General features: G+C 38.2%; 1 protein-coding gene across 2 annotated transcripts in view; it reads left to right on the forward strand.

Annotated features, from left to right (window-relative positions):
• usp34 (ubiquitin specific peptidase 34) overlaps positions 1-13,479 on the forward strand; it is an 84,713-nt gene that overhangs the window by 22,104 nt on the left and 49,130 nt on the right. For both annotated transcript variants that reach the window (XM_041784452.1, XM_041784453.1), the window contains exons 5-9: positions 3,780-3,929; positions 4,229-4,296; positions 11,311-11,503; positions 11,957-12,018; positions 12,327-12,408. In XM_041784452.1, the coding sequence (XP_041640386.1) occupies positions 3,780-3,929; positions 4,229-4,296; positions 11,311-11,503; positions 11,957-12,018; positions 12,327-12,408 (555 nt within the window). The remainder of the gene's footprint in view (positions 1-3,779; positions 3,930-4,228; positions 4,297-11,310; positions 11,504-11,956; positions 12,019-12,326; positions 12,409-13,479) is intronic.

A 13,479-nucleotide genomic window follows, 5' to 3' on the forward strand; every position in this document is an offset into this window, starting at 1 on the left:
CAGGAGCTAGCTACAGTGGTTCACATTAAAGAGCCATTAAGTGGAGCTGGATCGTTCATGAGCGGCTCATCATTACTTGTCACTGTTTATCATCGTTTATCTTGTCAGAGTTTCATTAAAGCGTGCCTGAGACTAAGGGCGCACTCACACTGGGCCATCCGTACCGTGCTGTATTTTAACCGTGCCGAATACTTGCTGTTTTTTTGTTGTGCTGGGTTTGGGTAACAGTGGGGTTTGTGTGTGTATCACAAACCCTTTGTAGTGGAGCATTGGGGTGACAGAAACAATTATTTTGTCAGAGTTCCCTCTGGCTGGCACCCGAACTGCATCCGCTACAAGGGGCAGAAAGTATATCAAAAATGGTGAAAAAAGTAATGAAAAGTGGCAAAAAATGGATAAAGGAGTGATACAAGGGGGATAAGACAGCCAAGAAAAGTGGTTGAAGGGGTTAAAGAATGGCAAAAAAATTAGGTGAAAGGGGCTAAAAAGTACCCAAAATGAGTTTAAAGTGGCAAAATGGTGCAAAAGTAGCCAGTGACAAAGTCGTGAAAAGGCAGGAAAGTGGGTTGAAGAATGATAAAATAGCAAAAATTGGCAAAAGGGGTTTGGAGCGTCACAAAATGTTTCAGAAATGGCAAAATGAAGCAGTGAAGTATTAAAAAGTGTCAAACATGAGTTCATATTGGTGCTAAATCACGATTGGGGAGGGTCCATTCTCTGAGGATTTTTCAGGAGCCCAGCAAACTCCATGGGCATGACTGTCTCCTTGTGGTCTATCGTGTTTTAGATCTTAGGGATAGATCTAACTGGTAATTCCTAAAAATGTCCTGCATATTAAAAGAAAATACATATACTAAAAAAATAATATGTAATCGGACAAAAAGATTGATTTAATTTTTCTTTATTTGAAAGTCTGGCCCCTTAAGACTCTGTCAAGACTAAATCTGGCCCTTGTGCAAATGTACTTGATGACCCATGGTGTAGGGACTGAGAACGCTGGACTTGATTGGTTTTGTATGCAAAATGAACTCTGCCAGTACTTACTTTGGACACAAGCCCTTAAAAAGTCGAGCTGTGACTCTGATCGTGGTCCAAGAAGTGTTTATTAATAAAGTAACATACTCTCTATACACTCTGCTAACTGTAGCTTTGCATAAGCTAATTCAGTGACAAACGTGTCATTTCAGACCAGTTACCCTCAGCTGCTGCTGTTGGAATGCTTTTATTATGAAATAGCCATATCAGGGAACTGGGTGTTCTCAGACATAGTTTAACTGTTCAGATTCATAAAATCATCTTTCTGCACAGATATGAGCAGTTAATCATAGCACAGACTTGTTTTAGGAAGGGTCTTATAGCGTGAGCATGATTAGGTCCTTTTTTATTGACAAAGGCCGTGTAAGACGGCGTTTCCCTTTAGAAGAATATTGTTTGTGTGTTTCATGACTTGCAGACTCGGACAGTTTTAAACAGAACAACCATGTTTCATACCTTCCTGTGTCCGTGTTTGGCGATCTATTGTCCCTATTTCCTGTCCTCCGTGGATGTTTTTTTAATTCCCTGCCCACATTATAAAGTCTCACTCTGTGACAGGGTTCTGTCGGTCTGTATTCGGTTGAAAAGAACAGTTTTATGAAGAATGCAGAGCTGCTAAACTCTCTAAAGAGCTCATGTGTATTATAACTCCTAGATTAGTCCTGGTTTATGGGAGAAGGTGGTAAAAAGTGCAGTGGGAGTTTGATTTTCATTGGCTTTGGTTTGGTTTCCTGCAGATGGAGTCATTGTCCCTGTGAGAGCTTTAAAGCGTCCCGTGATAATCTGCTTGCTCCATGGCTGTGTACGTTCCCGCTGTCATAAAGTTTTCATTGTTTTCAGGGCGTCAGGACGGGCTTTAGGGAGACATTTAATCACCAGCTGTTTAAAAACTGGAAAAACAGCAGAGATGGAAAGAAGAAACTAAACAGTCTTCACTTTTTAACTGGAGACATCTCTGGAATAAGACAGAAACACTGGGTCAATATTTATACTTACATTTTCCTCCAGAATTTTAAAGTAAAATGTATTAAAGCTAAGACTAACTGATTTTCTTCCTAACTGACTTTTTGTTGTCTGTTTCATGACAGAAAATTAAGGTAAATCCGAGCTCAAACAGAGCATTTTTGGTTTGAAAAGGATGGCGTGTTTATACCACACATAACAGAACAAGCATGCCAAGCCATGTGGCACAGTAATTGTTCACTCTTGTTTATCTTGTTTTAAGGAACATTGGAAACTAAAATCATAATCTTTAGAGCCCCACCGATATGGGATTTTAGGGGCACATTTTGATACCAATATTGGGGGCTAAAAAAAAAAGACGATACTTGATATATTGGCCGATATCCAATATATTGGCCGATAACCGATATGTCGGCTGATATATGAAATAAAAACAGTGATATACACAGGACTTTTTGCACTAGGCACACTTTAAATGGCATAATGTTAACTCTCTAGTGAACCATCTTATGTGCAGGTTAAATAAAACTGAATTCACCAGTTTTGGTGTCTAGACCAGAGCAGGACAGACCTGATGACATCTGACCCTAAAGGTCAATAAATGTATAGAAACGTGACTTCTCCAGTTCTTCCTCTAAACTGTAAATGCAAACAGTGGGATAAAAATACAAAGATGTCCTGATGATGGACTTCTTGCTAACTGACATATCTTTTTATTAAATTTTTAATAGTGCTGTCAAATAGGGCTGGACGGTTATAGCAAAAATAATAATCACGATTTATTTTGATTGATATTGAAATCATGATTAATAAACACGATTATTCATTGATTTCAAAATTTTAGTATTTATTGAACCCCAATTTAAAAGAACAATCAAAAAAAAAACTAGTAACAAGTTAAATAATAACAATATATTAAATAATAGCAATAAAAAACAATAAATAAAAATAAATATCCAACCTACATGCACTCCTGTAAAACTTGCAAAATTTGCAACATGCAAAAAACACTAATAACACAGCCCAAAACACAACCAAAAATACTCTTTGAAGCACTCATTAATTGTTTTTCTTCGATTATTATGTTTTTATGATCATGCGAAGCCAAAATTGAAATCACGATCAAAATTCAATTAATTGTCCAGCCCTACTGTCAAACGATTACAATTTTTAATCAGATTAATCAAAGGGTTGCTGTTGATTAATTTAAATTAATCATGATTAAATATCATTCATTTTTAATCTGTATTCACGTTTTATTTTGCATAAGCAAGCAGACTAAAGAAAGAAAGGAATATATATGCCAGGGCTTTTCAGTAACAAATTCAACTGGGCCAAATTTTTATGTTAAGAAATGTAGCCGGGCCAGACATGTTTGGCACCCAGTCAGCAGCTGGTAATGGGGCTCAACTTTCCTATTGAGAGGGCCAACGTGCTGTTTAGCGTCTTCCATATCGAGTTGGTTGGTTACTACTGGATCAACGGCCATTAACCCTACTAACCAAACTGCCCGAAATGCATTGCCAGAGACATTTCAGGGATTTTGAGTCATTCTGCGCTGTGGATGAGTTAATTGCATTAAAATTTTTAATCAGATTAATCATGATGATGGATTAATCAGTATTAACACTTTTGACAGCCCTGATTTTTAAGTTATTAACTTGTTTTTATCCTAGTTATGCTGATGCCGACAATCCTCAGTAACGGTGTGTTGTCCCTCCTCATGTGCATCATGCTCTGAATGACAATAAATCAATCTTTAACGTCCTCTCCTGTCCCAGGACGTGGAGGTGCCTCTACACCTGCTGCGGTACGTCTGTCTGTTCTGCGGAAAGCACGGCCTCTCTCTGATGAAGGAGTGCTTCGAGTCCGGCACGCCTGAGAGTCTCCCCTTCCCCATCGCCCACGCCTTCATCACCATCGTCTCCAACGTGAGTCGCTGCTTCACATTCAAAGAGCTGCAGTTTGAGAAAAAGTCTTCCTAAATCAGTAAATTAGTCAGTCTGTTACAGGACACTTTAAAGGATATTTCATCAGACTGTAGGAAATGTGATTTATTATGAGAAGAGCTCTTTAAATCAGTCTGTTTTCCCTTTTGTTATCATTTATTTAAGTTTGTGCTGAATTCCCCTGATGAGTAGATATTTAAGAACAGATCAGATGACTTCTCTCTTCCTTTGTGTCGTCTGATTTTGATGTTAATGAAGATTTTTTTTGTTCCCGTCCACAGATCCGAATATGGTTGCACATCCCTGCAGTCATGCAGCACATCATACCGTTTCGCACCTATGTAATCCGGTGAGTTTCCTCCCTGTTAAATGACTGAATGGATTGTTCATGTAAGGCTCTGATGGGACGATCCCTGCAGAGATCCATCTTTAGTTAAGGGTGCAGCTATTTAGCTGTTGAAGCCACTTTAAAGAATTGTACAGACCTTTCTTCAGATTTCAAAAGACAGAAATTACAAAGGTTGCTTGGATGCTCTACTTTAATGATTTAAATCATCAGGTTGGTGGTGGTATTTATTCTAAGAGCTCTCTCTTCACCTCGCTCTCTGACTCTTGCAGAGCATGTAGCACTTTAATATACCTGTATTTTTGTTAAGCTCACATTTTCATGTAAATAGATAATTTTCCTGAGATCTGAAAAACTTAACCCTTTCATCCCTAGAGCCCCCATATCTAAGTCTAGCTCTCCTCTGGGAAAGACCTTTAAAAGGGTCAAAGTCCATGGACAGAGTCCTGTCACATGCTGTTTTAAGCCCACAAATCACGGCAAACTAGCAAGCACAACATTTTCCATCTAAAGAAAACACAACTCAGACCACAACCAGTAGAATGACAAGATATAAAAAACCACAGTTCCTCTAAACCACTGTAACTCAACCCTGATGAACCAAAGAGCCAAACTGTTGAAAAATACCTTTGCAAGAGCCACAATCTAAGTGGTGAAAAGTGACAAAAAACTGCTTGAAGTAGCAATAAAAATAAGTTAAATGTTTCAAAATGATAAGGATAAACTTTATTGTCCCCAGGGGGAAATTTTTCATGGACATAAGTGCAGCGCTGCTCACAATCAATACATTCATCATAAAAACAAACAGGCAATAGACAGACAGATAAATAAATGGTCCACATTGACCCAGAATAATAAGAGAGACTTGCAGGTATAGTATTGCACCTGCCCTGTAATATTGCACTGGCTTCCCTGCTGTAAAATAGTTTGTAAAATATATTGCACATTTCCCTGGTGCAAGTTGACAAAATTGCCCGAAGAGGGTACATTTAAAAAAGCTGTCACTGTGACATACCAATGACACAACAGTATACCAATAATACAGTAAAATACTTACTGTCACAATAAAAGAACAGTTCCAACGCGGCATACCAGTGGCAACAAAATACCAGTAATACAGTAAAATACCAATATGGCAGTAAAAAGCAATGTCACAATAAATTTAATGCAGTAATAAGACAACACTCAAGCTGGAGCATTATGTTAATGCAGATTGTTTGTTGAGCAGAGAGATGGAAGTAGGGAGGAAGGAGAGCTTGTAGCAATTACTTTTATATCTGCTCACTCTGAAACGTCTGCCAGAGGGCAATAATTCATATTCCAAATAAAGTACATGAGAAGAGTCCTTCAAATTTTTTTGTGCCTGATTGATGACAACTCCTTCATAGATAGTTAGAAGGGACGGGTAATTTTTCGTACCAGTCACTTTCATGGCACGCTTAAACATTTTTTCAGTCTTATGTTTACATTGAACAGATAGAGAGCCAAACCAGGCTGCCATCCCGTGTCTGATCAGACTTCCCTGACAGCATTATAGAAAGTCAACATCACACTCTAAAATAGCCAATAAGCAGCAAAAATGGGTGGAAAGGGGCAAAAATGAGGAGAAAAAGTGGAAGGTCAGAAAGTACCAAAAATAGTTGAGAATTTACAAAAAAAAATGAGTTACAGGTGGCAAAAATGGTGCTGAAGGGACAAAAATGTGGCAAAAAAATGAGAGAAAAGTGCCAAAAAATGGGCAAAAAGCAGTAAAGAGTGACAAAATGGGCAAAAATAGGAATGAAGTGGTATTTATCGGTAAAATGTAGCTTAATTAGGCAAAAAATGGGGAACAAGGGCAAAAAATAATAAAAGTGGCAAAAATAGGCAAAAAATTTTGAAAAAAGGCTAGGTAAATGCAAAAGGTAGCTTAAATGGGGAAATGGGCAAAAAAAGGGCAAAAATGGTATAAAAGTGGCAAAAATGGGCAAAAAAAGGAAAACAAGGGGTATTTAATGGTAAAAGGTAGCCTTAATGGCAAAAAGTGGCAAAGAAATAGGAAAAAAGTGGGAAAAAGAAGTGGCAAAAATTTCCAAAAAGTAAGAAAAATGTGGTATTTAATGGAAAAGGTAGCTTAAATGGATGAAAAGTTGAAAAAAATGGTGAAAATGGGCAAAAGAGTTTCCTGATTTTTTAAGTTTTCTAGGGGAATAATATTTAAAACTAAGAACTTAAAAAGCCACAGATAATCACAAAAGAGCCACATGTTGAGTATCACTGCTTTAGACTATTAGGTTAAACCAAATGTAAATGAGCGTTTAGCCAAAGAGACGCTGAGGAACATCCTTAATTCAAACCAAAAGAAAATAGTGTCAGAGCCTGAAAGGCTGGTTCTCAGCTGGAACCAAAACATAGTTGGTTCTTCTTCACGAACTGTGACATCATCGGTGGGTGTGTCATATTCTAGACGAGTGGAAAATGGAGAACAGGTGGTCTGCTGAGCAGAAAAAATGTTTGATCTGGGCATCGACGGAATTCCAGGTGAAGCTGTAGAGAAGAACGAGGAAGAGCGGGTTATATGGCGAGCTTTAGGAAGGGATGGCGAAGACTGGGTTCACCCCGACGTCAGGCCAAATAATCAATAAACTCAAGAAAACCGCCCGAGTGATGCGGAGTAACATCCTCCCACTGTCCCACTTAAACTGGCGTGAAAGCAGGCTGCTTCACAAGTAGGGGTGGGACAAAAAATCGATACACTGAAATATCGCGATACTTCCTGGCGTGATACTGTATCGATATTTTAAACTGCAGTATCGATATTTTATTAATTAGCTAATTATTCACTTTGTTGGTGCGGTAGTTTGTGGTGTAATTTCACCCCCTGACCGCTAGTTGGCGGCAGGCATCGCCAGCTGGCAGTTGACTCTTGCCTGTTCTCTCTTGAGACGACGAGATCACGCGAGACTTCCGGTCTGCGTGAGCCGGTTGCTTGTACCTACCCGGCAGAGCGACTTCTGCTGCATTCATAATGAATGTGTGGACTTCTTTTAGCTTCCAAAACATTATAGAGGGCACAAACTTAGACAGGAGTTAGACTGTTGTTTGCCAGATATGCTACGCAGGAGTAAAATACTCAGACAGCACGACAAATCTACGAGTTAGGCATCATCGCGTTAGCGCTACAGCTAACGGCTAACGTCAACAAACAAGCCCGTTGAAGCTACCGCTGGTCTCTACTCATGCAACCATAATCACAGTCGTTTTATTTGTAAGGACCTGTCCCGTGTAGTGTCGTTCAGAATGACGGCTTCGGTAACACAAGAAAGAAACACTGGCCTGTCACGTCATGCCCTCCGCAAAACACAGTCCATCAGTCTTAAAGCTGGACGTGACGATCAGCTCGTCTCCCATAGTCTCCCCCCACAAACACGTTATGTGATGACATTAAAAGACTGATATAATACGAAATATAACAGATTGGAGTACATTTACTGTATAACAATTTATTCCCCTTTTCTTAAAAAAGAAAAAAAGGTAGCATTTAATTCAGTGCAACAAATGGGGAAAATCCTCATCTTCAGATTGAACAAAGATAGGTAAAATGCGAGATGATGCAGGACTACATATTTTTAAATAGCTTCATTCTACATTGTTAAATTCCATATTAACTAAAAATTACATAATGTGTTATATATATATTACGTACATGTATAGACTTTATGCACTTCATATTCAGAGTTTAGCTCAGTCTGTGTCAAATTCTGTGAAATTGATACTGAATTGTTGTAAATAAACTAAGAAATCCTGCACTTGACCATTTTGTAACTATTTTGTATTCTCTAGTTAGACCTATTTTGTGATGTATCCTTATACAGTTTTCTTGCAATATATCGATTATCGCAGTATCGCTGTATCGTGATAATATCGGTATCGTAGACCATGTATCGCGCATCGTATCGTATCTTGAGGGACCCTGTGATTCCCACCCCTATTCGCCAGACAGCACCAGGGTTCTGAGACTAGAACAGAGTCAGAACCAGAACCAGAGCTGTGTCTGTCTGAAAGCACTATTAGAGGATTGTAAGATGAAAAATCTTTTGAAACTTTCCTCATGTTTGTGGACTCCCTAAGATTTGAAAATCATTGAGTGTTCAGCTTTGACAGACAGAGTGATGAGAAGATGTTCATGGTCTAACCCAGAGCTTTTGCTGCTGTCTGAGTCTCTGGTTTGTTTATAAAGGAGCTTCTCATGTCTTTTTCATCTCAGCATCTTCTCTGACAAACAGAAACGACTTGGAGAAATGAAGCTGCATCAGAGGAGAGAGGCAGACTTCATGATCCAGACTGGATAAACTTAATTATCTGGATATAACAGTTGTATTTTAATCTGTCAGTTGTTCAGATCTTTAGTTCTGCACTCCTGTCATGTTAAAGATGTCTAAATCTTCAGTGCAGAGGCTGTGTGTGTTTTTCTGCTGCTGTCGTAGCAGAGTCAGACGTGATCGATTCAGTCTCTCTTCCCTCCCGTCTGTCTCCGTTTCCTCATCGTCTCTCGCTCGCTCATTCGCGCTCTCTCCTTCAAATACCACACTGACACATGTGTGTTACTAGGAAGAGCTTCTGTCACCATGGCAACAGTTGCCAGGCCTCCGGTGAACCTCTCCTCACATGACCCTGGAAGACGGCGATACAGAGACGGCGAGTCTCAGAGAGCAGAGACACAAACATTTACTAGCTATAGTTGATAAAACGACTGTGTAAGGACAATCAGGGGGTGTGTTCATTGCTGCTTTGTGTGATGTGCTATTTGGCATCAGATATTAGGTAATTTAATGTTTTTAATTCCATAACACTGCAGACAAACACGTGAACGCTACTCAGACTCTACTAAATACTGACTAGAAAGGGAAATATTTACGCAGTCATTGATTTTAAATTACAGATTTTTATTTAATGACATTACTTTGTAGAAATCTGTTTTCACTTTGACATTAAAGAGGGGTTTTCTGTTTTTCATCTTTTTAAAAAGATAAATTGTATTGACTGTGATTGATTTATAAAATCAATACAAGGGTAAAACATCAAAAGGAGTCAATACTTTTTATAGGTTCTGTATATCTGAGCCAATCGAGCCATAATGAGCCACAAAAACAGTAAAGTTGCCATCAACTCCTACTCAAAGAGACGAGAAAATGATAAAGAAAAAAATGGTTGTATTCAGCTTTAAAAACAAGGGACTCTGACTTTATTAGGACCTTGCTGCTCTGACATCCGTTTATTTAATCACAGTCTAGTTTTTAATGCTGTTTTGTTGTCCAGGAGCCTCTCTTAGCCTTTTTCATGTTTCTGGTTAGTCTGATTGTTATCTTCACTGCTTTGTAGAGTAGACCGGTCTTTGTGATCCAGCTTTATCAGCTCGACAGGACTCTAAAGGGCAGCACACACCAGAGGCAAACGGAGATTCACTCTAAAAATACTCAGGCCTTCAGTTTTGACTTTAAGCTGAGAGCCTAGGTAGAATAGTGTTGATTCAGAGCAGAGATATGCTCAGTTAAGAGGTCATGAAAACACAGAAATACTGTAGCTTTAAAAATGGAGACGTTGTAAAGATCAGAAAAGATCAAGACTTCATTAATCTGAATGATCGCTGTGGACTCTCTCTCTGTTATTGATACTCTGTATTCCCTCACTTTGACGTTTTTAAGGGGAAAAAGCTTAAATCAGATGCAGAAATTCTCTTTGACATGCTTAAACATGTTTACTCACAAAGAGGAAATCTAAGAAAAATAATCAACATCAGAATAACACTAAATATTTTCAAAGAAACTGACCTTTGCACTGTTGCACATTAAACCTGCTGTAACACGGCCTTTAGTTCAGTAATTATTATGCCTTTAACTTCAGTTTGTGCAGTTTTTACTCTTCAAAAATGTTTTTAATCTGATGAATTTATATTTTTGATTTCTGTCTTGTCTGTTTTTGGATATCATACAATCACCATTAACTATCTTGACTTATCTTGACTTGACCAAACTTATTTTAAGTTGACTTAACCTGACTTTACTCAACTTGACTTAAACTAACTAAACTTAACTTGATTTAACTTAAACTTAACTTTACTTAAACTTAACTTGATTTAACTTAAACTTAACTTTACTTAAACTTAACTTGACTTTACTTAAACTTTACTTAAACTTAACTTGACTTTACTTAAACTTAACCTGAACTTCCTTCAACTTAACTTTACTTAAGCTTAACTTGACTTTACTTAAACTTAACCTGAACTTCCTTCAACTTAACTTTACTTAAACTTAACTTGACTTTACTTACACTTAACTTTGCCTAAACTTAATCTGACTTTATTTGAAATAAACTTAACTTTATCTAAACTTAACTTGACCTTACTTAAACTTGACTTAACTTAAACTTAACTTAACTTTACATAAACTTAACTTGACTTTACTTAAACTCAACCTGACTTTACTTAAACTTGGCTTTACTTAATTTTGAACTGACTTTACTTAAACCTAGCTTTACCTAAACTAAACTTGACTGTACATGAACTTGACTGTATTTAAACTTGACTTGACTTACTTAGCTTAATAGCTATATATAGTTGTATATATCAATTTGTATGCAGATATTTGCAAAAATAAAACCAAAATAAAACATTATTTCAAGGTGGCAATTAATCACACTTAACACTTCAGCTTTTAGTGTAAATCACATCAAATTCCTGCAAATATTTTCTGTTTTACGTGGGTGTTGGTTTAAAAAGATATTTTCTATTTAAAAAGAAATTATAACAAAATCATGATCTTAACTTTGATCAGATGGTCAGAAATTATTAAAAAATGAAAATGACAGAAAACACATCGACCGTGTGATGTAATTTTTTTTTTTTTTATGTATAACTGATAAAATTCAGATGCTCCCTGTGTATTTATTTTACTACCACAGTTTTCATGATCTTAAGAAGCTGCACATGAGTTGCCTTGTGGTTAGTGAGCTCCTTAAACCCTGGATGCTGTCTTGCAGGTATCTGTGTAAACTGTCGGATCAGGAGCTGCGGCAGAGCGCGGCACGGAACATGGCCGACCTGATGTGGAGCACGGTGAAGGAACCGCTGGACAGTGCACTGTGCTTCGACAAAGAGAGCCTGGACCTCGCCTTCAAATACTTCATGTCACCGACGCTCACCATGAGGCTGGCAGGACTCAGCCAGATCACGGTGAGATGGAACGCCAAAAATACAGGAACTAGATGTCACACTAGCACATAGAGTTTATTACGTGTAAAATCAAATACGTCATGTCACCAACACTCACCATGAGGCTGGCGGGACTTGGCCAGATCACGGTGAGATGGAACGCCAAAAATACAGGAAGTAGATTTCATATTAACACATAGAGTTTATTACCTGTTAAATCAAATACTTCATGTCACCGATGATCACCACAGGCTTGTGGGACTCAGCCAGATCACGGTGAGATAGAACGCCAAAAATACAGGAAGTAGATGTCACAGTAACACACAGAGTGATAATTCCAGATAAATAAATGTAGAATAAAACACTTTGTCATGGAAACCCACCATGGGAGACCCTGTTTTGGGTCCTGCCCCTGCATTTGGGAACCCCTGGTTTAGGGCACTGTTCACTCATCCTTGAATTTCTGTGTTTCAGAATCAGCTGCACACGTTCAACGACGTCTGCAACAATGAGTCTCTGGTGTCAGACACAGAAACGTAAGTAAAGAGATAAGAACATTCCAGCAGGCTGATTTAAAATTTAGTGATAGAAGTCGTCACAGCTTTATAAACTATTTTATCCATCTGCTTTGGAGCCTGAGGAGGCTAAAACCCTTTTACATGTGTATTTTAGCCAGTTAGTGGGTTGAATGTCTTTAAAACTTCTTAGCCCGTCTAAACCGCTGTGATGTAACATCAAGTCTGAAATATGAATACACAGGAGTGCTGCTTCACGTCAAGATGACTTAATAAAGTCAGAGTTTGTTTTTATAAGTCCCCATGAGCCCTCTCTTTATTCCTTTCAGGTCAATAGCAAAAGAACTAGCAGACTGGCTAATCCACAACAACGTGGTGGAGCACATCTTTGGACCAAATTTGCACATTGAGGTGAGACCTTTGGTACCTGTATGAACTGACTGAATGTATTCAAAATAGAGCTGTTACTCCATTTAAAAAAATTAATCAAGTTAATAACATTGCTACGCTGTGATTAATCATGATTAATTGCAGCATTTTTGTTTAAGTATATTTTCATGTTTTTAGATTTTTAAAGGTTGTTATTGTAAATATAAACACATATTCACAGCTCTATTTATTGAAGTTTCTCATCAAAAACTACATTTTCCCATTTTTATAAACTACATTTTCCCATTTTTATGTGACATTTGAACACATCATGACATATAGAAAACAGTCGGCTAATTTACTGAGGTTACCTGAACGCATCATATTTTCCGTCTTCAGCTCGTAAAGTTCGCTAATTAACTTCCATTCTTCCAATTCCACCGTGGATTTCTACACTGGGTTAATATTGTTAACAAACAGGTCTGTCTCAAAGTTTTGGAGCGCTTTTCAGCATTTATCTGAGCAGCTGAAGAAGAAAACTGTCCTGAAGCAGCTGAACAGAGTGGTATGACCATGGCTTGATCCCGTGTTGTTGTTAGCATCTTTGCTAACATTAGCAAAGATGTGCTTTACCTGAAGGTGGAAATTAAGACTCGTTGTGCTTCGGCGTAAAGACAGTTCATCACTGCAGCACGTACCCACAGTTTTGGTTTTATCTTAACCAACATTCTCCAACTTTTTAAAAAGAAAACTGCTGTTAAACCGACCTGGGTCTGTCTCCTCACTCATCACTGCTGGCTGTGTCTGACCCTCTCACCTCTTCACCCCCAGGCACGGAAACATCCACGCTGGAGGACTACGGGAGCAAGCTGTGGTCAAACTTAGTCATATGATTAATTTGCGTTATTATTTTTTTAACGCGTTGAGGTTTCAAGTGTAACCGTGTTAATGTGTACAGCCCTAATTTAAAGGTGACACAGTTTCTTTTGACTAAATCAAATTCCGTTTTGCATAATTCAAATATTTAACGTCATTCTGGGGCTTTACTACAGGAGCAGAGCAGACAGCCAGTTTTCTGATTGTGGGTCGTTCTGTTTCTTGTCTGTGTGTTTT

Source organism: Cheilinus undulatus, linkage group 4, assembly GCF_018320785.1.
Source record: "Cheilinus undulatus linkage group 4, ASM1832078v1, whole genome shotgun sequence".
Lineage (NCBI taxonomy): Eukaryota > Metazoa > Chordata > Actinopteri > Labriformes > Labridae > Cheilinus > Cheilinus undulatus.